The 27,806-nt window shown below is 40.3% G+C and overlaps 2 protein-coding genes across 6 annotated transcripts in view; one reads left to right on the top strand and one right to left on the bottom strand.

Moving 5' to 3' along the window:
* The window catches only part of LOC117771888 (seizure 6-like protein), a 63,938-nt gene that overhangs the window by 12,430 nt on the left and 23,702 nt on the right, over positions 1-27,806 (bottom strand). For all 5 annotated transcript variants that reach the window (XR_004615663.1, XR_004615660.1, XR_004615661.1 and 2 more), the window contains exons 2-8: positions 8,833-9,309; positions 7,240-7,379; positions 5,061-5,256; positions 3,364-3,549; positions 3,069-3,240; positions 1,485-1,651; positions 886-1,080 (exon numbers count right to left, since the gene is read on the bottom strand). Coding sequence is in view for 1 of the 5 variants with exons in the window: in XM_034602748.1 (XP_034458639.1) it covers positions 886-1,080; positions 1,485-1,651; positions 3,069-3,240; positions 3,364-3,549; positions 5,061-5,256; positions 7,240-7,379; positions 8,833-9,309 (1,533 nt within the window). In the remaining 4 variants the exon portion in view is untranslated. The remainder of the gene's footprint in view (positions 1-885; positions 1,081-1,484; positions 1,652-3,068; positions 3,241-3,363; positions 3,550-5,060; positions 5,257-7,239; positions 7,380-8,832; positions 9,310-27,806) is intronic.
* On the top strand, positions 23,708-24,935 carry LOC117771944 (MORN repeat-containing protein 3-like). Its single transcript, XM_034602870.1, has 5 exons — positions 23,708-23,852; positions 23,981-24,138; positions 24,231-24,390; positions 24,495-24,679; positions 24,841-24,935. Exons 1-5 carry the CDS (start codon positions 23,708-23,710, stop codon positions 24,922-24,924), a joined length of 732 nt encoding a protein of 243 aa, XP_034458761.1. The 3' UTR covers positions 24,925-24,935.

Genomic DNA, 27,806 nt, shown 5'->3' with positions numbered 1-27,806 from the left:
GATTTAGCTACCTACAGCACAGGGTAAATCCTGGTCTGGTCTAATACAGAAAAAGTTCATAGTGACACAAATTACAAATATTAATTCAACCGGGGGGAATTCTTAGTCATTTGTTTGCTTTGTATTCACTTCTTTATGACCCCACTGCTGTTAATGAATATAGCACTTCATAAAAAAAAACATGTTTCCAGGTCAAATATATAAGTTTAAAAGTTGAGGGGACTGTCAGAAAAAATGAAAACTTACTGTATATGTTTCACAAATCATTACATTCATTTTCACTAAATTCTGTGGGAGTGGGTTCAAATGTCAGCTGTAAAAAAAACAGCCTGGCCAACAAACTGCTTTTAAAGGTTAATTATGGGAATCTTCAGTTTAATATTCAATATTTACTTTTCAGTTTTTTATCTGAATAAACATGCAGCGAACGTGTGATGGTTTTTTGAGGAGTGTCTTCAGTGCACACAACCTCCACCGTCAGATCGAGTCATGGCCGCCTGTATGTTTCCAAACAGCGGCAAAGTCAACAAAGCACTCCCTCTGAGCACATGGTCACCATGGCAATAATGGAGAAGACTGATATGACTACTCACTCTGCTAAGTAGATGTGTTTCTTTCTGCTGACTTGAAGAACTGCTCTTCTTTTTACACTTGTGGTACATTTTGTGAACGAAAAACGTTCCACCACTGCAGCAGTCACCAACAAGTCTCACCCCTCGTGAACATGTGGCATCCATCAGGCTGACACCAGTGATTCAAGACATTGCAGTTGAGAGAGTTAACTTAATTGAACTTGGAACTCCCATACATACATAATCAGAGAACAATGTAAGAAAGGTCAAAAGATTGTCTGGCTTATGTTCTCTTCATCCCTTTAAGTGTTACCTTTGCATAGCGGCTCTGTGTCATTCCAGTACGGATCCCTCGCACTGATGCACTCGATAACAGGGGGCCCTTGTTCCAGCGAGTGGCCTGGGTCACACGTAAACTGAACCACAGCTCCGACCCCGTACAAAGGGTCAGAGGTGGTGAAGTTTCCATTCTGGAGGTACGGCTCATAGCAGTGGCCACGCTCAAAAGCTGCAGGAGAAAATGAGGAAAAAAGACAGAGAGCAAAATATGTTTTATTAAAGTCACTCCGTATGGCTATTTGAATATATTCTTCAATTGAATTCCCTTTGTGATACCTCAACAAACTAAAATGAATAGATAATATCTGTCATTCCAATTCCAAAGACGTTTCCTTGGTGAGCTTTTACTTTTCTCTTTATTGGTGAGGATAGACGTGTCCACAATCTAACACTGCCAGGAGGCATTAGCTCAGACTGTGAATCCTCTAGAACAACAATATAAGCAGCCTTGCAGTCATCTCAGAAATAATCGTGTTTAAATAATCATACAGGATATGGATATGGATCAGTTCATGTATAAACTGTGCGGCAGAAATACATTGATTATTGTTGTGTCGACATTAGCTTCCATACCTTCATAGCGGATGTTGAATCCTGTGTTGTGGTTAGGCTGATCAGTGATGAACTGGATCCTCACAGCTGGACCCTCACTGATCACTCCTTCAAAGGGTATCTGTCCACCGCGCCCGGAATCGAACAGCACCACAGAGCCGGCGTCCAGCCCGCTCCACAACACCAGCCTGCAGGGATGGAAAGATGGTGCGCATCAGTGCATGTGAAAGTGTTTAGGTTTAGGTTTCCATGGTCTGTTGATATTACCGATGTTAGAGAAGAAAAAGCTTTGCTTTGTTATCGCTTTTTCTTCTCAGTATGAGGACGTCTTGAGTTAAACTCATGTTTTTGTTTTCATTTTCGCAAATGTGTTTGTGAATAAAAGTTTGAATTAACATCTTCAAGACATATTTAGTCAATCCTTTCAATAAAGGTAAGGAAAACAAAAATCCTCTGGAGATGTAAAATGAGAACTTTGCACACATTAATTAGGAAACCAGTGAAAGATCTAGTAAAGAAGATAGAACTGTTACAGATCCAGCAGGAAGGATGACCCTCAGTGTAGCTCCTCATGTTTTACTACAAAGTAGGGCTGCACAATATATCTGATATTTATCGTCATCGTGATATCAACATGCACGATATATACGTATCGCAAAAGGCTGCTTGAACTGCGATAAATGCTTTCCATGTACCAAGCTCTGCATGTGAATATATGTGGCCAATCAGATGGAGCCCTGCTGCCCTAGATAATAAACTAAAGATATTCAGATCATTGACGGGCTTGTCCAGGGTTTTTCCTGCATAGAGAATTATCAAATTTCACGCCGCCTCCCAACAAAATTCTAGTACAGTGGAAATTGCTTGTAATCACATTCCATCCAGGCCAAATTGATGTCTATAAGCGGTTGATTACTGTAGAAGAATAGCATAGCTTCTTTATTCCCTGAACCTGAGGGAAAGGTAATGATGCGCACACAAACACATCACACACACTGACTCCATTGCTCACTTTTCTCTCACTCTCACTCTCACTCTCACTCTCTCTCTTTCTCTCTCACTCACAGACTCAGCTGACGTCGCTGACCTACTCCAGTTTAAACGTTGGTTTGATTGAAATGACGCCACAATATCAACACGGATCACCACATAATGATCCATACTTTTCTTAGATACTAGTTAGATCATTCTTCAGAGCAGTGCACATTCATCAGCCGGTCCCACTTGCTCTCTTCCTCTCTCTCTGACACACAGACACACACTTACAAACAAAAAAACTGTGTCATCAGACATATGTGTAAATCATTTGTTACAATAAAACTATAGCAGCGTTTAAAGGAAAGACATTCTAAATTGCTAAAATAAAAGTTTAAGCTGTACGGTGCCAAATCACAACATACAAGACTATATGATTGAGAACCCTCCAACAACTGTTTGTTCCATGTTTCGTTCTATTTGTCCTATTGTCACATGTTTTCTGAAAACAAAAATTAGTGCCTATTCAAGTAAAGAGAACCAGTGTGAAAACCTTCAGATTCGTGGAACAGGTTGGTCACTGCAGACTGGAGACATTGTCCCATAAAACACATTCATAGATGTCCTGACCTGTCAGTGGATCCCAAGGCCAGTCTCTCGAGGTGCAGGTGCAGCCTCTGGCCCTTAGGTGCCTCCAGGGACCAGGAGCAGGAACAGTCCTGGGTGGCGTTTGGCCCATGGTGGGGAGAAGGGGACAATACCCTCCCCACTGTGGCGTTCTTCACTGTCCCTCCACAAAGAGCTGCAGAAGAGGAGGCACTTTTACTTCACTTTAACATAGAGGCCAAAACTTTTTGCTGCATATGAAACTTTTCAAATCTTGCTCCACTTTGAAACCAGCGTCTGCAGCTCTGCACCTACTCACCTCTGCAGCTGGGTTCCTTGCCGCTCCACACGGGCAGGGAGGCATTGAGGCAGGTGAGCAGCGCCTCCCCCTGCAGGTGGTACCCCATATGGCAGTGAAAACGGGCATTGCCTCCAGGGAGCAAGTCCAGCACAGACACCTCCCCAAAATGAGGCCTCTTCGGCAGGGAACAGCCCAGCCTGAAGACTTTAAACAGAGAGAGGGGGTTGACAGATGCTACATGCTTTCTACTTTTATTGCAGTTACAGTTTGCAGAACAAACCAAAGTAGTATACAGTAAATTATTGATTCTTAGCCATATTATTGTTAGCATCCAAATGAGTACAAGTCAGGTCACGTACTGTGGAGTAGTGTTAGTGAGGGCCAGCTTGTGGGTTCCCGATGTGTGGTTTCTTCACTCTTATAATAATTATGAACACAGTCTTGTACGTTTACCTTTTTTTTCCATTTTCCAATATTTATATTTTTGCTCTGAATCAAATGTTTTATGGTCACGATTCATCTCTAAGCTGGTCGACCTGGTTCCAGAACAAAAACTCTTTCATAAGGACATCTGAAACGTCAATGGAAAATATGAATGGGGAATTCCCTTCTGGACCCAGAGCCATTGTTAAAGTAAAGGGCCACGCTCTATTTTAAGGCCTCTGTATTGTTCAAACAAAGTAGGCCACATGTCAACTCTCCAGAGTCTGAAACTAAGTCATTCGCACAGGGCTTGTACACAAAATACACAAACTAACAACATTACCACAAGACTCAGTCGAACTTTATGTTTATTGCTGCTTTGCATGTAAGTCAATGTTCACTTATCCCATTATATTATATGCAAATTGTTTGTGTGACTTCTTGTTTTTAGTCTGAAGCTGCTATTTTACAATTTACTTCACAACAGCTAAAGATCAAAAATAAATGTCAGCCCTGAGTCCTCATTTAATTCTGTTCCCGCATGCATGTATTAGGACAGAAGTGGCCAAAAGAGCTTATAAATATACAGTACAGAGGAATAGTGTGAGGTAATTATTCTTGGTCAATTAACGTTAAATGGTTTCGAAAATAAGCAATTACACGATGTATATATATTCTAATTAAATTATCATAATAATAAGCTTTTCTGTGTGTGTTGTCTTTAGTCTCTTAATGCTGTTTTATTTTTATGCCTTTCTATCTCACCCTCATTTTCCACTGTGAACATATTCTAATCTCAGTCAACACGACTCTCTTCTGTTCTGCTACCTGCTCGTGATGTAAAAGGATTAAATGGCTGTGATTAACAGCACAGGTGGTTCTTAACACTATGATGCTTCCTCCTTTCCATATGATATCCTCTGTGGGCTTGTAGGGCCAAACACCCCCCCCCCCCCCACACACACACACACACACACACACACACACACACACACACACACACAAATTCCCCCATTCGCAGGCCCCTAATGAGATGGGAGCCAATTAATCAGAGCGCTAATCAGCTAATTCACGTGACAGATTCAATCACTGTGCTAAGTTATGAGATGAGAAGATGTTTGATCATTCCATTAGCTTGTATACAAAGTAAAAACATTGCCTGAGTTCCTAATGATGAATTTACACTTATTGAATCTGTATAGCGTATATAATGTGACAGACTTAGGTTTGTGTAAACTCATGTGTGTGTGTGAGTGTGTGTGTGTCTGTACACATGTGGTGCATGGACTCACTCTGATAGTGCAGCTGGAAGATGCCCATGCTTCCCTCCGGCCCAGAGCGGTAGTAGACGGACAGAGTGTTGGTGGGACTGCGGATCACCTGACCTTCGACCAGCAGCGTCTGATTGGCCAGGACCAGCAGGGACCCTCGTTCATCTACACCCCTGATAGAGAGCTGCTCACCCTCCGACAGATTCACACTCTTCACCTGAACACACAGTGAAGATACACCCTTAATATTTTTATGCTTTCAAATGCTCCTAAGTTATTATTCAATTGACGATACATTGACGAGCATTTACTACATGGCAACAAATGCCCACAAGCAAAGTCTGTTATGGAGAGGTCTCAGTGTGAGGCTTTGTTGTTTTGAGGATCATTCTCAGATATTAATAGTAAATTAGACTAAATGGTACACAAGTTGTACTACTATATAAGGGATGCTTGTAAACATCAAAGCATCTATAGTTAATATCTTTTAAAATTATCCAGAAATATAGAAAATCATGACCTAACCCTGCACTTCCCCTCATTTCTACATAGAATTTGAGTCTTTTGAGCCTTTTGATGCACTCACATCGCTGTCATCAGTGTGTTATTATCCCAGCTGGACCTGACTGTTGAATTGGTGAAAAAAAGAGTGTGGTAAATACCAAGTCGAATATAAAAGTAGAGTAAATATTACAGAAGGGCCAGAAAGGCTAGACTCCAGGTGAATATTACTTTATGGAACTGTATGAGGTGACAACCCTACAGTGTTGTGTTTAAATTGTTTTGCACTGTGCACACAAGGGCACACAAGTTTTATTATAAGGGTACTTACTTATTTAATTAAAGGTACGCTGTTATCAAGAAGCTTCAGTGTGGTCACACTCATCTGCAGATTATTCTCCGCCTCACTCCTGCTGCTCAAATTCAAAGGCCGTGCTCGTGAGTCAGTGATTGTTGCAAAGATTCAGTACAGTCACTGGCTTTTGGTTTAAATTTGCATCATGACGTCGCAAATTCCTGGATGCAGGAAAAATAACCCACTCAAATCCAGCTCCAGTTCCCAAAATGTGTTGATGGTTGTCACACGCTGGAGGGAAACAGAATCCATTTTATCAGTGACTGAGGTGACATCAGAAATCTCAGCGAATTAAAATTGAATAACGTGAGTGTGTTTGAACATCTATTGTTGTGAGGACCAACTTGAGTCTCAGTGCCTGGACATTTCAGCTGCTTCTTATTACTTCAAAGGACTGTTTGAAGATTTAGATGCAAAGTTAAGCTTAAAACTAGGTTCAAATTAGGACTGGGATTAGGCATTTATAGCTGTATGCAAAAGGAAGAATTTTAATTACTGACTTAGTAGGGAGCCCAAACTTTTACACATTCCACATTTATTTTTATTTTTAGTGTAGGTTTTCTTTTTCAAATGTGTAAAAAACACATGAACTTATCAGCATGTTTGAGGACAAAACAGTTGTAATGGTTAAGGTAAGGAGGGGCCGCAAAAGTCTAGAAAGACAAATAAACATTATACACGTAAGAGTAATTTTTTTGCAGAACGACAATTAACATAAGCTGTTGTCTTAAAATAAATAAAATCCCCAAAAAATTTTCTAACCAAAGAAAAATATCAAAACTCTTAAACAGTACTGACCCACCGGGAACAGTTCTTAAAAGAATGTTGAGATGGATGAATCTAACTGCTGACCCCTGCTGTGTCGGATTAAAGCCATGAAAAGAAAACAGAGAGGGAGAGAGAGGGAGAGAGAGAGGGAGAGAGAGAAAGAGAAAAGCCCCCTTTACACAGCCTGTTCAAGGTGGGAATGTTGCACCTGTATTCCATCCTGCCACTCCGTATAAAAGTATAAACATGGAACTCAGGTCGTGCTGTCTAAAATCACAAACTGTGCCGGTGATATTTCTGCTTCGTTTAGTTCAGCGACAAAGGCGTACAAATGAGGCTGTCATCTTAACGGAAATATACAGGATCTGTGTTGAAAAGGGGGCTTCTCAAGAGAGAGAGAGACAGAGGGGGCAGTACCAGCGGCAGTCACTAGGATGCAGAGTTCCCACTGGGATCAGATCAGAGGCACCCTCATGGTCACATAAACCCAGCTCTATAACCACAGAGGGATGTCCAGCATGATGAGCAGTGACTCTGCTGACAGTGACTAGTTGCTGTTGCTGCTGATGTGCATACCTGCAGCTCCACTCCATAGCCGGTGTACACGGTCACAGTGTAGGTGCAGTGTAAGAAGGTACCATCAGGCAGAGGGGGGTCATCCAAGGAGTCTATGTATCCCTCCGGGTCTGACAAATTCACCGCGCAGCTCTGCACAGCTGAGGAGAGAGCAGAAGAGTTGATTTAGCACTGGCCTTTTTTCCTTTTTTTTTTTGGGACCGTATGTTGCCTTGTAATCCCTTTAATGTGAGTCTGCTCCGAAACTCACTGGAAATCCCTGCTGTGTATTTTTAATGACATAAATTAAAGGGATCAGAGCCACGGCACAGCAGACACAAGGCACAGCGAGGACTGTTAACAGTGACATGAAATAAATAATCACATCCTCCATTTTCTATTTTTGTAAGATCAGTACAGGGGGAAGTATTCAGATTGGTAAGTAAAAGAAGTAGTAATGCAATGGAAAAAATCCTCCAATCCCAGTAAATGTCCTAAATTCAAAATGTATTTCCATTTTATAATACCTCATACTCCAGTAGATCTCAGTGTGTAAATATTGTACTTTAGTGTACAAAGTAACGAACTACAAGTGAAATGATAGGGTTAGGGTTAGCAAATTCTTGAAAAGGAGTAGTTTTCCATTTCATTGTAATACTGGATTATTCTCGCTGAGGCTTCACACAAAGACATGGGCCGGCTGTGGTTCAGGAGGTGGAGCAGGTCGTCCACTGACCAGAAAGTGGGTGGTTCAATCTCAGTCTCCCCCATTCCATGTGCTGAAGTGTCCTTGGGCAAGACATTGAGCTGCTGATGGCTGAACCAGCAGTGTGTGAGTGATGAGTGATAGAGAAAGTGCTGCACATAAATGGAATATGTGTGAATGGGTGAATGGCAAAACTGTACTGTAAAGCACTTTGAGTGGTCATCAAGAAAAGTGCTGTATAAATACACACCATTACCTTGTGATGCATTTTAATCTAAATTCATACTGAGTTTAATATGATATATAATTATTTACTTTACCTCATAAAGTACTCAGACTTAATTTACTATGTAACCTTTTGAGGCTGATCAATCAAGGCTATTTATCCATATTGAGCTGAGTAAACTAGTCATGTGACTGATACAGCTGGAGGACAATGGCATAAGGCATGATGTGTAACATTAAAACTTATATTAACAACATATGCAGCTTGATAATTTGGGAAGCTCAATAGGCTGCACATGAAGCAAAAGCACCAGGTGCGGATTCTGTCTTTAGGACTTGAGGCTTGTAACGTGGTTTTGGTCTCGGTTTCAAAACCACAAATGTCAACTAAATGGTGATGCTAGATTAAAAGTCATTACAGTTCATCATCTGGGGACAGTGAATGTCGTTTTAATTTACATTTATAATGGCGATCTCTGAAACAGTTGCTCAATCTGTGTTAAAGAGACTGACTTCATGTGGCTAAAAATGGTCTTTTCCTCCTGAGAGACAGTGGAAAAAGTGTAAAGTAGAACAAAATGGAAATATTAATTTTAAACTGAACGTTCCAGCACTGTGTAGTGTGGTCCACTGAATGAATAAAGAACAGGGTTTTGACTTCAGACTAGATGATTCACTCATACCTGATGAAAGTGTCCCTGTATCAGTGTCCACATCCTCAGTGTCCTCGCCCACCGTCGTGGCCACAGTGGTGATCTCAGCTTCTTCATCAGGAGTGTGTGTCTGTGTGTGAGGCAGAGGGGAGTGTGTGTCTGTAGGAGCAGGCCGGGTTGGATCGCTGCCTTGGCCTGACACTGCAGCTGATGCTGGGGGTTTTACCCTCCTTAGTAATCCCCCGCTCTGATGCTCCAGGGAGTGACTTCCAGGGAGGGAGCTGATGCTGAGTCCTCTGCCCAGAAGGGGGAGCAGGTTCTTTGGCAGGGCAGAGGGGAGGATCTCCCCTTTCTGGGAGACAAGTCGTCCGTTTTGGGCAAGCACTGAATGCAGAAAACCTCCGGCCACGGCACTGGAGCTTTTGGCTTTGGGGCTGCTTTCCTTTGTGCTCCTTGGTGTCACCACAGGGGATGGGGTGAAGGGGACAGCTGTGGGAACTTCTTTATCTGAAAAGAGTAGAAAACAAAGGATGAATGACTTCAACTGGCCAGACGAGTGAATTAAAAAGAAAAATCTTTGAAAATCCCCTGGGAGGACGTCTGTGGGTGGTTCTGTTACTGTCCTGCTAGTCTTATTGGGAGTGAGGTTATCTAGCAGAACAGCCAAAGCATGCACAAATATGTACACAAAATAAGTGTAGTGGAGAGACACAGCAGTTCGACATGACATGAAGGTGGGGGGGGGACTAAAAAAAAGAAATGCACAGACAGGCAAACCACTCTGCCGTGCATGCTAAAATGCCATCTGCAGCAGCTTAGTTCAAGAACAGCACAGACAGCATTTACATACACACACACACACACACACACACACACACACAGAAACGCACACACAATACACCTCCTGTCAACTTACCCACATACTTTGCAGTCCAACAACGAGCACCCATACAGTATATACACCCCAGCTGAAAATGTGCTCATGATACAGTCTCACATTAATCTACATTTGAGTGTCAGCTACACGCTCCTCGAGCAAGAAATGCAGGCCAGAGCTGTACTGCAGCTGTCGTTTTTATCAAGAAGGAAATAAGTCAGGGGAAAATGTCCTCTCAGCGATGTCAACAGCACAAGTGCTTTCTTCTTGTTTTGGTGCTTTTCCATCTTCAGACAGAAAATAAGTAGCCGCCTTATATTTATGGATATGTACTTGCATTACGCTCAATGTGCCAAACCGCCATCGTCGAGAAACTCATTTCAGCGTCTCACAGCTTGAAGGTTCTCATGCAGCAGATGTCGCTACACACACAAACACACACATGCATACAAACACACCTATTCTTGATGTAGTTCTGCTCGGTCTACTTTTGATTTTCAAGGTGTTGACATTTAATTATGGTTTCACAACAAGTGTAATATGGCCTTCGACAGTGAGTGTTACATTATATGCTGTTTGTCGCCTTCATGCTAGTGAGTATTTTGTGTCTGATTACAGTGAGTCTTTCAGAAGTCAGCACTATAAGGGCATTTTTACACATGGGACAGGTTTCATATCTTTGTTTGATTGTTTACATTTGATCTGGTTGGTATTGGTTTCACATTGCAATTTTGGGAGCAGACTTAAGACTTTTGTGTAACATACGTACGACCTGTTGTCATCTCCTACATGGGCTGCGTCAACCTATTCATGACATTGGTTGGTTTGTAGACAGTGTCAATGGTCTTTTGTAGATTCATGCTGCACAACATCAGGAGAATACGTCCCCTTCTCACTCAGAAGGCAGCGCAGGTTCTGGTCCAGGCTCTGGTCATCTCACGCCTAGACTATTGTAACTCCCTCCTGGCAGGTCTACCTGCTAGTGCCATCCGACCTCTGCAGCTCATGCAGAATGCAGCAGCTCGACTGGTCTTTAACCTAAATTCACTCACACTACTCCGCTCCTCCGCTCTCTTCACTGGTTACCGGTGGCTGCCCACATCCGTTTCAAAACATTAGTACTTGCGTACCGTGCTGCGAACGGATCGGGCCCAGTCTACATCCGGGACATGGTCAAACCTTACACCCCAGCCCGTTCACTCTGCTCTGCATCAGCCAATCGGCTTGTTGCTCCCTCACTGCGAGCTAACCAATCAACAAAATCAACTGTTGGCTGTCCTGGCTCCTAAATGGTGGAACGAGCTCCCCAATGACATCCGGACATCAGAAAGTTTACACATCTTCCGCCGCAAACTAAAAACACACCTCTTCCGACTATACCTTGAATAAAAGTTTAAACTAACAATTTAGTAGCACTTAAATGACACTTACTTATAGCACTCTGTAGTTTGGCTTTCTTGAAGATATTGTACTTTCTTGTATCTTGTTGTTCTGGGTTTGTACCCTCATGGTTGAATGCACTTATTTTAAGTCGCTTTGGATAAAAGCGTCAGCTAAATGAAATGTAATGTAGTAGTCTGGAGAAAATGAATGACCCGAGTTATTTAATTAATTCCGTTGCCACTGTTCTGTTTTAGGACTAGGGGATCCAATCCCTTTGTAGAGTGCAGATACCTGCGATGACATTTGGAATGAATGTTCCAGCTGTGGGTTTCCAGATGGGTGTCATGATGTCACTTGATGACATGTTGGAGAATATCCCTTGTATGTTTGAAGGTCTACCACACTATTTAAGATGAAACCACCAGTTGATGTTGACGGATGTTAGCGACCACCAGGAGATGTTAGGGACATATGTTCAGTTCTGTACCTTAGCATCATCATGTGGTCCAGCTTTGTAATCACAACAACTAATTCAAACCAGAACCTGAGGGCACACTGAGGCTAAAGGTAGATCAGACATCATTACCTCTATGCCTTTTCAAACTGAGCACCTACACTATGATATATTATCATGGTATTACTACCAGCATCAACAACTTCAGGTGCAGAACTTGACACTATTTGAATATGCCAAATGTACATCCTTGTGGTGAGGTGAAGACTGCAAGCAATCCTGTAAGCTGCTTTTTCTTCTACTATTGTTTAATGCTTAATCAACTTCCTGCAATTGGTCAGAAAGTCGGAATTATACAAAAAGTGTTTTAACACTGCAAACTAACCAGTCTTTGGTTTAGTTTAATCCGGAACCAAACCACCTCTTTTGGTCGGACTGAATTTTGGTCCGTCATCCTGGATCTTGGTCCGAGGCACCTTTCAGATCTGTTATTTTGATTCTGACTAAACTGAAAAATCCAAAGGTCCGAACCAAACAAGGTTGGTGTAATGTGTTTTGCTGCAACAGAGGTAACAAATTCAAGATCGATACTTACAAGTCACATCTCAGAGCTACAAGTGAAAGAGGTGAAAAAGGAAAACTGTCACAGTGATTTGTGCGCAGTGCAGAGACAAAGGCGTGAACTATGTTGTTAATAGATCATGTCATGTTAATGTCACAACAACTTGTTGGCAGAGCAAATACTGACAGCTCCTCTGGTACCTTCAATAATCATTTAACTCTTCTGACATGATTGAATAGGACTTGACCGTCAGTGCTTTTCTGTTCACTGGGGAGCTTCTCCATATAATTCTTCCACAGTGAGATCATTTGGGGAAGCCTATATCAGCCGAAACTGTAACTTTAGGCACAGCTCCAAACCACATTTATACATCATCTCAGTGACTGTAAGGACTGATCACATTTGATCTATTGCTGATATAAAGAAATATTGATGACCGCAGCTTCTAAAGAGGGAAGGACCTCGGCTCGCTGTTTGCTATCACTGTATCTGTTCAGTGTCCACATCTGTAATTCAGTTGATTGAAAAATGACGGCTGTCATGACTATAATGACAAGCTTGAAGTAGCAATTTGTGAGCATCAAATTAATCAGAGCACATGTACCGGTTCAAGGACCTCGTCTGCCTCTTCAGCCGGTCTGATAATGATTGGAGAAAGCATCGAATGCTCTGCAGTGACAGAATGGCTTTGACGGAAGTTTTGCATTGTATTTTACTTTTTAAATTACATTACATTTCATTTAGCTGACGCTTTTATCCAAAGCGACTTTCAATGAGTGCATTCAACCATGAGGGTACAAACCCAGAACAACAAGAATCAAGTAAGTACAATTTGATTCAAAGAAGCCAAACTACAAAGTGCTACTTGCTAAGTGTAATATAAGTGCAACCAAACTGAACATTTTCTTTTTGGGTGTAGGTGTAGTCGGAAGAGATGTTTTTTTAGTTTGCGGGGGAAGATGTGTAGACTTTCTGCTGTCCTGATATCAATGGGGAGCTCGTTCCACCATTTAGGAGCAAACATGATTTTGTTGAGTGGCTAGCTGTCCCTCGCAGTGAGGGAGCAGCAAGCCAGTTGCTTAATACTTTGTATTATTGTTTCATTATCCTATTGATGTGCAATTATTGCGTTTTTATCTCATGTTCATTTTACATTTATGTGCGATAACCCATCACATATTTTTCAACCCTTTATGTGTGTTTTGTGTGTTAACCCCTTCTTAGTTCCTATGTTAAAATTGATATATCATAAAAAAACATCTCAAATGGGGGAGATCAAGAATCTGAAGAATCTCCTACTTCCTGTAGTTGTATATGCCTTTGGGTGAAATGAGCCTTTGAGACTAATTGAAACAGTTTGTTGCCTGAGCAGCACATTTGTGGTTGTGTCAGCTTTAGACTTTTAACATTTTCAAAGAAGTGTCTGAGGAATTGTTGGCTGACAATCCTTTGTCCTTAATTGGTCTCCAGCGTGTGTGGAATTTGCAATTACCCTGCCTCTGTTTTGTTGATGCACGCATCCCAATTACCTGATTTATACTAGTGGGTCATCATCTGACTTTGAACTATTGAAGTTATGATGTGTAATGAGAGAGACACATGGATACAAATAGATCAGCTGAGAACTGATGATAAGCAGAATCACAATGAGCTTATCCCACTAAGGGCACCAGTACATTTTAAAGGAGTTGTCAACAAGCTTGGTTATAGAGAATGTTTGAATTTCCTATGTATCAGAGCAACGCGCTGACAGCTTCGATGGCTGTGCTGCTATACCTGAGTAATTTGGTTCAGTCGTCTAAGTAAATAACCAAAGCCCAGATGTTGTGAAGCCCATTAAAGCTCAGATTGTGTTTATGACCAAATTCCCACATCCTAGTTTTTGAGATTAATGTGCACCATTTAGTTCTGATGAGACGTGTTGATGAGTGCTGACAGACTTGTAGCAGTTCGAAGTCTGTTTGACGGGGGCAAACACCACTATGACAGCGACAGTTTGATGGGGCATTTATCCTTTTTGAAAAGACTGTGTTCTGGGTGACTTGTCACGTGGTACACAGATCAGGTTGAGAAATGTTTGATTTAATGAGAAGAAAAACAACTTAATGAAGAGGCTGAAGCAATGAGGAAATAAACAACAGTGTATCACAGTGGTAACCTTCCACACTCAGTTACTCTGTGGGTCAGGATATGAATTCTTACTTGAAACCTCATTTCAACTGCTAACAAGAGGAGTGAGTTTGCAGATTTTTTATTCTGCCCCGAGAAACCATTGCAGCTGATTTCAGTGATCAGTATCCCCAATCAGAAAGGAGGTCATGATCAGCAAAATCAGGCACTGCTTGTTTTCCTCTAAACTGCCGGAAGCGCAGTATTCATGAAGCTCATAGAAGAGCAACTGAAAAGCAAAAAAAACAACACATGCGAGGAGAAACAAGGAATGGTAATGCAGGAAGAGAATAGATCCGAACGTTGGGCAGAAAAGGTTATACGACACAACTGGGATGAGAAAAGAACCACTGAGCAGATTAGACACTTTAAACCTAATAACGTGGGACTGTCGCCATGGTTGGAAGGACAGATCCTAAGCACTGGCAGAAACCTAAGCTCCCTGCCTGAGTGGTCAAAGATAAACTGCTCAACACTGCACGCCAGATCACAATTGGATCTCATCTGTTTGGGCCAATGCAAAAAATAAATCACATATCTAAAAATGACTATTGCAATCAATATTAAATCATTACTTGTGTTCATCTTAAAGAAAGCCCCTTCCAAAACTGCTTATTTATATCCACATTCAGCAGCTACTAAGCAGCGTGCTCATTCGTTGAGCATGGTGTGCATGCCTATCTCTGGTTTTGGTGAAATATCTGTCTCCGTAGCTGCTAAAAGCTGCAGTATGTTCCCCAGCTGCTCTCTGACCATGTCTATCTGCTGTTTGCTGTTGAACAGGTAGTGGACAGAGGCTTTTGACAGATATTTACAAGGGTCACCTAAGTCTGCCTTAGCGTACAGTGCATGTGATGGGAGTATGAGTAATCTTTTTTGCTGGCACCTGATATATTCTTTACACTGTTTGTCTGTCAGAGGCCTGATAGAATAAGATACAGCAATGGACTTTTATCTACCTTGCAGAAAACTGTCGGAAATTACCGTGGGACAAGGACTCTTCTTCTGGGCGGTCGGAGGTGGTGAGATGGCATGGATATTCTTGTAGTCTGTTTGCACCACACCTGCTTAAACGTTGTTTTGGGACTGTATTATATTATGAGAGTGTATTATATGAACTTTTTGGGAGATCATTTTGTTTGTGTTGTTATTGTTTGGGGTTGAAGTGTTTTGTTTGCCTTAAGCCGTCCAAGTGGGACCTGATACTTAATTTTCTGCTATACAAACCAATAATTGGAAGCTGTCAGTGTCAATTTCGTAATTATATATTTTTGTTTGTATTCTAATTGATTAATGTAAGCAGGTCAGCTGGCAGCATTCTTTTTCATTTACATGGAGAAAATACTGCATCTCTTAATCAAATCAAATTTGTTTATCAAGCGCATTTTAAAAAGCAACTTGGGTTGAGTAGTGCTTCACAGAGACAGCTTATCTTTCCCTCTGTTTCTCCTCTATCTCTGCCCCCTATCTCATATGTTTTCCGATTTTCTCCTCACAAACCAACAGCTCTACTGTTCCCTAGTGTTGGCTCATTGTAGGAACTGTTTGGTTTCTCTTTTACATTTGTAAGATCTCTATCTTAAACCTCTGTAGAGTGCCTAAATTCAAAAATCAAATACAAGTCACAAATTAATACAGGGAAGGACAATATTAAAAATCACTTTATTACAATAATTGTTGAAATCAAACTATTTATTGTTGCAGACAATTTAAAAAATATATTTATTTAGGTTCATAAATATGGAACTCAAATGCAACCTGTGTAAAGCTGTAATTTAAAAAATGCAAAACATAGGGGAGATCCACTGTCTGTGAATGGCAACGGCCAAGGCATCAGAGTGCAACTTAAATATTTCTTTCAAACTTACATTAATATTAAAATAAAAATTAACAATTATTCCACCTACATGTATATCACTATTTGATTGAACTGATGCAAGAATGAGTTTAAGTGTTACAGCCACAGCTGCTTGAGTAAGTTTGAATGTGAGCCTCCATATGGTGATAGGATATCAGGGTCTAGTCTTTGCTATAATGTTAACAGGTCGGGCTTTTTACACATGTGGCCTCAAACATAACATGAAAGTGCACATGAGAAAGGTTACAAGGCCGTAGGTTCTCCACAGATATGTGTGCCTTTTGGTTTGGGAAACCATTGATGTGTGTCGTTTCAAAGGCCTGTGGTGTAAGTTGTGTGGGGACTCCCCTGGGTGCAGCGGTACCTGGATGACCCCTCAATCACAGAGCAGAGATGAAAGAGACGGCGTCCAGGTTCATGACAAGGGTTTTGTAGAAGACAGGAATGTGGGCTGTAGCTCACGATAATTGTGCCTATTTCAGGACATCAGTAGAGTACCTAGACAGTTCGATTGATTCTTAGAGTCTCCACACAGTCCAATCTGAGGTGACAGCCACATTAAAAACAAGACGTACTTATTTTTCTGTCGAGACTGGCATTGATAATAGAGGTGCTAACTTCAGATGAGGTGCTACAGTCATGGAACAGATTCTGCACAATGGAAGCATCTGCAAAATTTTAATTTTACAGTAGCAATAACCAATGTTTTTACATAAAATTATTAATTCTTAATCAATAATATCATATTCATTCATGAAGGAGCATTAGATTTTGTTTATTCATTAGTAATTGACTTTTGCACTCGTATACAGTGACAAACGCGTGTGGCGGCTCTTTGGACCCTCTGCTTGAGTGACAGATTTCAGGAGGTCTGCTGTGCGGTGTACTGCCTCCGCCGTGCTTCAGTGTTCTTGTGCAGTTTAAGCTGTTTAAACTGCAGATATTGTTTTACAGTTTTATTAATCTTACATTACATTTATCAACTTTTTTTGCATGGCTCTGCTCACACTGTAGTATTTGTTCACCCGGCCACAATCCGGGTGTCGTTCAAAAAATATTTCAATCAAATGAGTTGCATCGGGACATAGAGTAAACCAGTAGCTATTTTGATCATTGATTACTTGGCTTTTGGGCAAACTGGCAAACATCTGCTGCTTCCAGCTTCTCAAGTGTAAGTGGCTGATTTTTTCTTTCTTACATAAAGGTGAATTGTGTGGCTTTTGAAATGTTGGACAGTCAAAGCAAGACATTAGATGACCATCATCTTGGGCTCTGTAAAATAGTAATTTATTTCACATTTTTCAAACATTTCACAGACCAAGGAAATAATTTGTCAATCAAGAAAGTAATGTTGAATTAATTGATTCTGAAAGTTATGATTAGTTGTTGCCGGAGCCACAACATAGTAGCATTCCCTGGTGGCCTGAGCTTCAGTCTGACCTGCACCATGAACAGTAGACTTGACCAGCCATAATCTATCAAACAGGAACAAGTTGTCAGAATCTATTTATCAGCTGCTCATTCTCGCTGCAGTGGCAGAAATGACGTAGCAACTTAGCAGTTTATACTGCAACACAATCAACCGAAATTTATGCCATATATGCGATTCATTCAATCAGCTGTAAAATGCTGTGTTAAGCTGCATGCTACAGTACGTTCAAGGCTGCTGTGCCACAACAGTCTAGACTAGATGGAAGCTGGAACAATGGAAAAAGTAGACAGTCGGAGTCTAAGCAGTGACTTGGATGACAATGTCACCTTTTCTGCCAAAGACAGGGAGATCCTTTACCTCATCTCTAATCAACTAGAAAAGCTGGAATTCTTAATAGATATAAAAAACGATGTCTCTGTCCGGGAATTGAAAAAGAATCAAAAGGGAAAAAGGCACTTTGCTGAAAGAAGATGTTGCCAACCAGGGAAATGTAACAACAATGTGGCGTATGACTTTGTTACACCTCCAGTACTGAAGTATGAGAAGTAAACCTACGAAACTTCGGAGACATTCGCAAGAGCATTCATGCAGTAGCTACTTGGTATATCCGAGGAAGGCATTAAAAAAATCGAATTTGAATGAGTGCACAGGCTTGGACAACACGGAGAACAAAGTAAACCGAGACCTCTCGTTCTTCCATTTACCAGCTCCAAGCGTAAAGACGAGGTGCTGAGCCTCTACAAAATTAAAAGTTTGCCTGGTGCTTGATAAACTTTATGGGAACGGTGAACTTTACAGAGGTGATGATTGATAACAACACAACTAGTCAAATGGCTCTGACGTCACCGTTGTTACGCGCTAGGATTGGTCAGAAAGACTATTTACACACTGTCACCATGGTGACACTACCACATGGCAAAAGCTGTCTCCAAGACTGAGCAGGATGAGATGTTTTGATTTGATGATTCACCTTGTTATTTCATTGAATATTGTGTTAACTGCTGGAGCCTTAGTTACTGTATATTGGGACAAACACAGCAAAGGGGACTACATTGGTTGTAGAATATGTGTTTTGTGTTAATGCTAATGTTTTGTTTTACATAGTAATGCATTGTCTTTTGCCCCCCTTGGAGGGGAGGGTAGATTAATAAAGCTAAGTTCGAGCATAAATATTTAATGAGTTAGAATGTTTCATGAAGGAATAGGGATTGCTTGTTATAATTGTAATGGTTTAGCAGATTATAAAAAAAGTGTATTGTTTTTTCATAGCTCAAGGGAAAAATATATATTTGTCTCCACGAAACTCACTCAACTGAGAAAGACAGTGAGATGGAAAAAAGAGTTGGATTTATTTTAATTTTTCAAGGTGTAATGATTCTTTTTAAGAAGCAACTAGATTTTAAACTGTGCTCTATATATACAGACTCATTGGGAATATGGATATATTTAATTAAAAAAAATTAGCATTCTGAATTTACATGGACCAAATGCTGATGACCCCATCTTTTTTGATAAAATATTTAGTAAGCTATAGGATATAGATGGAGAAATTATTATGGTGGGGGAATTTAATGCTGTATTGAACAGCAATGGAAATCGCAAAGGACACTCAAGAAGTAACACTCAACCACATGCCATAATGAAGATATGTAGTCTCATGGATTCTTTAGATTTAGCTGACAATTGGAGACTCAAATTCCAAATTGGAATGAATTCACTTGGAGAAGACAAAATAGGCGAGAAGGATTTATTTCAAAACAGGATAAATTATGATCTGACCATGATTGCAATGGATTAAATCTCTCAATGATAGAACATGTTCATGGACCAGGATATTGGAAGCCCCTCCCTTCTCTAATGATCCACCGCAAGCAGAGGAGTCAATGCTGCACCCTGCCCTCTTGGTCTACCCATCTCCCGCGGGATAGAATATGCCTACAACTCCCTGGTCTGCTCCGCCATTGGTATGTCACCATTCATGGCTGCAAAGGGTTTCCAACCTTCAATGTTTCCTGCGCAGGAGGCAGGAGTTGCAGTTCCCTCAGTGCAGGAGCATCTTCGTTGTGTCTGCCAAGTTTAGCGGGAGGCCAGGGCGGCTCTCATCCATACCGCTACACGCAATCAACGCCTGGCAGATCAGCACCACACACCCAGATTTCGCCAGTGTGCCTCACTGCTGTACCAGCCTCAGCGTTTCCAGATTTCCTGTGTTCCTCCCTGAGCTCTGCCATCGAGCTTTGCAGCTAGAAACTCCACCTCAGAGCCAGCCTGCCATCTGCCAACTCCACCTGCTGTTTACCTGACTATCTTTCATAAAATACCTTTTTTTCCCCACAATTTTACAATTGCCTCAGTCTCTCTACTTTGAGGTCCTTCCACAAAACGTAACATTGTGTTTGCTTTGTACTTGCGTGTTCAGTCATTTGTGTCACATTTGTTTAAAGGTAGTACAAGGAACTTTTCATTTTCGTTGATTTGGGCACCTCTGTGGACAAAGGTGATAGTGGAAACACTATCACCTGAAGTAAAAATCACTATCCAGACAGCATGTGCATTTGTTTTGGAAGGGGTTAAAAAAAGACACATGTAGCGAGTGCAGGAAACACACCAAGAAAACACTGTGAAACCGCAGCTCTCTTTGGATTGTTTTTACTGTAATGATGTAACATGAAACAAAGAAGGCATGGGTTTTCATCCTCTTCTCAGACCACTGTCTCTCTGCTCCAAATGCAGACTAAGAGAATGATTACTTGGCACATTTACCAAAGCGCGACTAGGGGGAGCTGTAAAAAAATCCCAATATTCAACATATGAACATGAACCCATTTGTCCGTAAAGAAAATCTTCTAACAATATTAGACATGATTTAACATAACCATTGAGTATTAAATACATTTATACAGGTACAAGAAATCCATACTTGTCCCTCCTCTTGGAACATCCCACCTGCCACAATACCAGTTAAAGTCTCCTTGTAGGGGCTTTAATAATAAAAGAACAAAAAGGAATCACCAAAGAACAGTCAACCATACACAAATTGGGCATGGTTCTAAAATGCGAGCAATTTATAGGTAAAAATCTGCTTAATCCATTTAGTGTTTAGCCAAATGTATATGATGATTCTTTCATTTTATAAATTGTCCACTTTAAAGTTCCAGTCTAAGAATTTGGGACCACCACGTTGCTGGTTTTAATTCACTGACTATGCAGGAAATGAACGGTTGCAGAAGTGAATGGGAGATCAACTCAATGTTTCATTATTGTTGGTGTGGTTTGTTATCAGATGGTTGACTGAGTCCATGAATATTAGTTGCCAGCATGTCCCTGCCTTCTTCCCTCCATTAAGGTACAATGCTCAGCTCTCGTTCGGTGCATACACAAATAAACAAACAAACAGGCCTCGCTGACGCAACCTTAACCATGACATGTTTCTGAAGCAGTGCTCACCACATCACCCTATTAGCAATTACTGTGTGTGTGTGTGTGTGTGAATAGTACACGTTTCTAACAAATTATCTTCTAACTGCAGAGGAAAATAAGGGTGACTGCGTGTGCTGATTTGACTGCAGAGGAGAGGTTGAGCTCACAGCAGAATTAGTGTTGTAAAAGGAGAAAATGAGTGAGATGGAGGCAGAATTGAATAGTCCTCAGTGGCTGCACACTTTCATTGCCACTTCAACACAATCAAGTCTGTCTTGTAATGCAATGTCACAAAGGCACTGAGAGGGGGAGACTGACAACATCGAAAATGTGCTCCTCTGTGTTTGTTTTGTGTTTGAGAGCCTGAACCACTGCGCTAAAATAGAGGAAGAATACTTTTTGTTTTCTTTGTAACTCTGCTTAATTTGTATTCCTGGAGGTGGTGCAGTGTTTCCTCTAGAATAGGGTTAGGAAAGTTGACCAAAAAAAAATCTGTATATTGATTTACATCTATTTATACACAGTGCTTTAGTGCCAAGGTTTACAGTGTTGTTGAGACCATCAGGTTTTTCTGGGTGTTTAAAAAATAGCTCCAGTGCTCTGTCATCCTGAAACGTCTTCTTTTACATCCTTCTGTCTGTCAGTCTGTATGTGGTACACGTATCCCACGAGCTGTTACTCCAATCACAACCACACCTGGCATGTGTTTTCTTAGTGGTCATGTGGAGGCCAGTGCCGAGTTTGGTGAGATTTATACACACAATATGTTCAATCTCAACAAAAGTTGAATAATCAAGTAACCAGTTGTTACAGCCCCCTTTTCTGTCTAGTTTTGTTTACGCAATCCCTTATTGACTTTTTACCCAAGTTTCTGAAAGAACTAAAATACCAGGATTGTTGTTAACAATACGAATATTAGTTTAGTCCATTTTTATCACAATGCTATGGATATTGATATGGATCATTCCAAGTCCTTTCCTTATCTTGAAATCTGTGGATGTGTATAAGGACTAGCATTTTTATGTATTTTTATGTGTTTAGGGAGGAAGGTCGGTACTCCAATATAAGAGGACAAGCATTTTTGAGTATACCGATGGGGATGAGATTACTGGTACAGACTCAAGATAGTCATATGTATATTTCTTTGAGTGTTGTGATACACAGTATAATTACGCCTGTTTCGCCAAACCGATCTTTGAGAAATTATTACTGAAATCAAGGATTTACATGAGTCGGTGCTGGACAGAATCAGGCTCATAGAGTGCTTGCTGCCAGCTCGAGAGAGACATTTATAAAAGCTGCATGTTTATAACATGATCCAGGTTGGTGAGAGAGAGATACTGTGCCAATTTGAGAGAGAGAGAGAGACAGACAGATCCAAACCCTTGGGAGCCAATCCAAACAGCCATCAAAACAACAAACACAAATAGAAACGAACGCAAAGGCTAAAGATAAGTCCGACTGGCTACTGGCTTGTATGGCTGTCTACAGACTGCCATGTGCTCAGTAGTCATCCTCAATACCTCTTTGCCTTCTAAAAACGTGCTGCTGCTGGAATGGTAACATCTAAGACATCAAAGGAATCTTTCCTTGCTAAAAACACCGGAAAAGAGAAAGCTACAATCTAGCAAGGCCCTCGAACAATATGCGATTATTCAAAAACTATAAGTATTTATTGGTTAAAGTTAAGAAATGGGACCATGGGAGCGAGTTTGAAAAGTTTGACTGATTTGCTCCTTCCAGAAATTTCCTCTCAAAATTAACATTAGACCCAATTGAGAGAGGCAACTGAGAACTAAAGTAAAAAAAACCAGATACAGTCAAAAGTTAAGCTCTGATAGATTTCATAGTGACATTTCTGCGAAGCTAACAAGTTGTCCTACGTTTTGATCTAAATATCATGTATGACAACCTCCATTTCTGCTGTTTCTAGTGATTTTCGAGCGAACCGTTTGGCGAATGTCTTAGAAAAGGGATAGTACACCATTCCTGATTTTTTGTGCATATAGGACGAAAACTGCGGGAGGAGTAGCGGGACAAAATTTGCATTGCATGCATAGGCAAACATAATAATAAAATGTAAGAAAAGCAATAATGGAAAAACATGTTACACTGTAGGGTCTTTATGACAGTGTTGGATCAAAGGACCAAAGAAATTCCATAAGAAGACTCATTACCTATCCCCACCTACTGTTCATTTCTGCACTTGATGGCACTTGGAACAAAGAAGGAGGATAACTACTCCACGCTCAACCCGGTATTTAAGAGCCCCCAGGAACAGTGCAACAACACAGTTGATGACGGTAAGGCACCTTGACATTGGTTGCCACCTGCCAATAAGCCGAACAAAGAAAAAGAACAGTTTTCAATTTCAGAAAAACGAATTTCTACGACAGACAATCATCAATTTATAACAGCTCTAAAGAAAGTCTTTGACACAACGACACGGTATCATTCCCCTTAAATGTAGGGATTGATAATTTGCCTTTAAACCTGACTCTGCTGTTTTCTACATTTCAATAACTGTCATATGGTGTTAAATTGACAGTTTTGTTTTGCAACCCTCATTAACAGCCTCAAAACAAATGCATCGTGTTTAGAAAGTTAGTTTTTCTTTTAAATGTTAGGAAAAAATTATCTTTTAGTAATAATATTGTACATTTTAGGCAGAAACAGGCTCAAATGTAAACATTCATGGGTGTAAAATGTTTTTTTTATGTTGTAGGGTTTTCATCACGCTGCATGCCATTATGCCATTTTTTAAAACAACTCAGTTAACACCACAATACACAAAACTGTTGGATGTTAAGTCACAGAAATGTGGACTGCGCCATACATTTTTCGCGACAAATGGAGATGAATACAACGGAGAGTGGCAGAACAACAAGAAGCATGGTAAGATTCTCACAGACAGTTGAGATATTAGATATTTGGTTGTGGTACATTACAAGTATTAATTACATTACTTTAAAATTGCTTTAATCACAATGTTTTATGCCTTTATTTTTATTTATCCTTTCAAGGAATAGGAACTCAGATTTGGAAGAAATCTGGAGCATTTTACAATGGAGATTGGAAATTTGGAAAACGTGACGGATATGGCAAATACTCGGTGTTAGTGCCAAAAACGAAGAACTATGAGCTAAAGTACGATGGAAATTGGAAAAATGGAAAGAAGCATGTATGTATCTGATATGCAGCTATATATTCACAAAACAACTTAATGTAATTATACTCTGTGACATGTTTTTCCTCATTTTTTTATCACTTAAGGGATATGGGACATACTTCTATAATAAATCAACAGTTTATGAAGGTGATTGGAGTGAGGACAATCGTAGTGGCAGGGGAAAAATACACTATGAGAATGGAGATATTTATGAAGGAGAGTGGATGAGGGATAAGTGTCATGGACAGGGAATCATTCAACATGGTAAGAGCAATTTGATTTTCCTTCAGTTTATTTTTGAAAATTAGAAAATAATTGATTTTAATTTAGTTTTGAAAGATCTTGACTTTCCAACTTGTGTGTCAAAGTAAACGGAAACAGCTATGAAGGACTCTGGCAAGATGGCAAGAAGAACGGTAATGGAAAGTTCTACTATCTTGACAAAGGCCAAATTTATGAAGGCTTTTGGGTGGATGGAGTGGCAAAATGTGGGACCCTATCCTATTTCCGGAAGGATGATGCACCAAACCCAATAAAGCATCCAATTCCACAGGTATGATATTATGACTCTGCCTACTATAACAGCCACACATAATTTAATGCAATTCCTCGATTTTTCTTTTATACCTATCATTACTTACAAAACTTTACTTACAAAACATTTATCCAGTGTAATATTGTGGCTTAAAACATGAACATATCTTCTTTTTCAAGGTAGAACTGGTGGATATGGAGTTGGTTTTAAGGGAAACCCAGGCAGCCCACCTTGCTCAGCGCTCTAAAAAAAGGAAGGATTAACAGCCCATAAGCCACAAAGACAAAAAAAAATGGTGTAAATCACTTATTGTTATCTCTCTCTCTCTCTCTCTCTCTCTCTCTCTCTCTCTCTCTCTCTCTCTCTGCTGTTTATATTCTTGGCCTTACTTAAAAATAAAATAATTTTCAGATCTGACACTGTGACATCAATGGTATCATGTTAAATATACTTTTTTTTGTTTTACATGATAGACAAGACAGGAATTTAAGTGACAAAGACACACAAGGAAAGAATTGAAACGGGGGACACATGACAAATTATGTTGAAAGTTGTGTCCAGGGGCAGGTTTAACACCTAGGTGTGAAGTTGAAGCACCCTGGTAGACTGAGTTCTGGAAGCTCTCCTTTGTCTTCAGAACAAAGGAAACATGTGGTTGCAGGCTTTGGCTACACATGTAGGCCAAACTATAGTTCACAAATACTAGGTCCCAATACCTCTATGCCTTTTTTAAATTAAACTGAATACCTACTCTGATAGGCAGCAGAGTCAGAAGCTGTCATATTTGAGAAACTACATAAATTATGGTTGCAATGAAAGTAAGATAAAAGGAATGAAGGCGTTAAAACAACACAGTAGTACCAGAGTTAAAAATGTTAAAAATGCTTTCTTATAAAAAATATGTTTTGAGCAGTGATTTAAAGATAGGTAGTGAGTCAGGGAGTTCCAGAGCCAGCCTTTTACATGTCATTTGGCAGACACTTTTATCCAAAGTGACAGTTAATGTATTCAACATCTATGAGGGGCCATTTAGGGGTTCAGTATCTTGCCCTTGCCCCACACTTTGGCATGCAGATGGGGAAGACTAAGGATTGAACCACTGACCTTCTAGTTGGAGGACAAACACTCTACCCCCTCAGCCACAGCCTTGACCTAGGGACAGCCAACAAGGACAGCCTAGTCCGTCCCATCCTCGTGAACGCAATATATCTGCAGCGCCTTGAGGGAACTATTTTAAATATGGCACAAACATTCCCTTGGACTCGAGGATTAATAACTTTGATTTTGGTAGCCAAAGGTCAAGGTCAAGGTGGTCTCACAAATTATGTTTATGTTTATCTTGAACATGATATATTATAATCAGCTTGAGGGAATGTCTTCAAATTTGCTGGAAATATTCACTTAGTATCAAAGATTATCTCATTAGATTTTGATGCCTGGAGATCGAAGTTCAAGGTCACAGAGACCTATTCCTAGTTTCGAGCAAAGTGAACTTTATGACAATTAAACTGTATCAGCAATGTGCCTGATTTATGGCTGGTATATATTGCAGTCACCACCAAAACTATCCTATCTTAGTTCATTGTAGATTAAATAAAGTAAGTTGTTATGGTAACAAAAGACACTTGCCGTTGCAAAATGTATGTAGCAGAAATACTGGGGGGGCCAACTCAGCTGTCTGAGGCCATCACAGAAGGTTTTTGGCTTCACTAAAAAGACAGGTCCGGTTTTCACGTCAACTGCAGGAATAACAGGTTCTGCTTCAAATGCTTATTATCTACTGAACAGGGCTGGTTGAAAAATCAGACTACTGTTTATTAAAACGTGGACACTATGCTTACAGTTGTGGCCATTGTTTATATCAGTTATGATAATGGAATCACAACTAAGAGGTCCAGCTGTTTAAAACAGGTAGTCAACAGTTGTTTGCAGGTAAAACTGAATGTGACAATTATTAATTCTCACCATAGTGCTGCCAAAAAACAACAAACTGCCTGCTAGATGTGATGATATGCACTGACCACACACAGCTGTTGTGTGGAATGTAGTTATAAGGTCACATATGAAAGTGTCATAGTAAAATGTGTCCTCCGTGTATGTAGCACTAGAGCCATGGTGTAGGGTGGCGAGGGGATTATGCAAAGGTTTGTTGATGAAGTAAAGCAGCTGACATGCTAGTGATCACATTTTATGGTTTACTTTGACACACAAACCACTCCACAATCACTTGAAAATCCTGAACATTTCTCTGTTTAAACTCTGGCATGACATAACATTTAGTAAAAAATATACAACTTGCCTTACTTCAAGTCAAACATCCTGTTGACATGCCCTGAAGTCTTTGAAAGCATGTTAACATATTAGGAGCTTAAAAAAAAAAACAGCAAAACTGAAAACTGCAACGGTTAAATACAACAAACAGCCCATATGGAAAAGGTTGAGCCAGTTTGAGAGAGTTTGGGGCATGAATTATCTTCCAAACATGTAAGACAAACCTCAAAGTTTTTTGGACAACCTGTGAAATCCTTTGTTGTTTATCTTACGGCATCTGACTTTTTGAAGTTATGTCAGTTTATCAATTAATTGCTTGATCTTAGCATCAACAGTATGAATAATGGGCAAAATAACCGAAGTAGAATCCGAGTTGTAATAAACTGGACTTTTGGTTTCAAGCCTCTACTTTTAAATACTTTATATCAGTACCCTAGTCCTGATTAGTTTTTCCTTCCAAATTCAGGCGCTGGGTGAGCATGCTGTGATGAGTGCCAAAACACACATACTAATCAATGTTATCTTCGAACTGGCACTCGAACTGCGCCCAGGGACAGAAAGTGAACTGACCTGAAACAGAAAGCAGAGCTACTATCGACCTAACCAATCAACGATTGAAGCTTGGACAGATGAGCTTGTAGGTGATCTCATGGCCACTCATACACACCCCAAACTCACTTACTTACACACTACTGACATACATGTATTGTAAACAAGCTAAAACACATCTATATAGTTCACATGTTCATAAACACAAATGTTAAATACATTGTCAATAGATCTGATTCTCTTGATAAATGAGGGCTGAAATTAGGATCAAATAATAAAATCATTTAAAAGGCCAAAAGAATGGAGGCAGTATTTCTAGAAAGAA

Source organism: Hippoglossus hippoglossus, chromosome 12, assembly GCF_009819705.1.
Source record: "Hippoglossus hippoglossus isolate fHipHip1 chromosome 12, fHipHip1.pri, whole genome shotgun sequence".
NCBI classification, from domain to species: domain Eukaryota; kingdom Metazoa; phylum Chordata; class Actinopteri; order Pleuronectiformes; family Pleuronectidae; genus Hippoglossus; species Hippoglossus hippoglossus.
Note: the sequence above shows the minus strand (reverse complement) of the source record. Positions and strands in the feature narration are given on the sequence as shown.

Bases quoted from the DNA above. Each gene is read 5' to 3' on its own strand.
- LOC117771944 (XM_034602870.1), top strand. From the start codon at position 23,708: ATGCCATTTTTTAAAACAACTCAGTTAACACCACAATACACAAAACTG. The intron at 24,139-24,230 runs GTATGTATCTGA...TTATCACTTAAG, and splicing joins GGAAAAATGGAAAGAAGCAT to GGATATGGGACATACTTCTA. The intron at 24,391-24,494 runs GTAAGAGCAATT...TGTGTGTCAAAG, and splicing joins ACAGGGAATCATTCAACATG to TAAACGGAAACAGCTATGAA.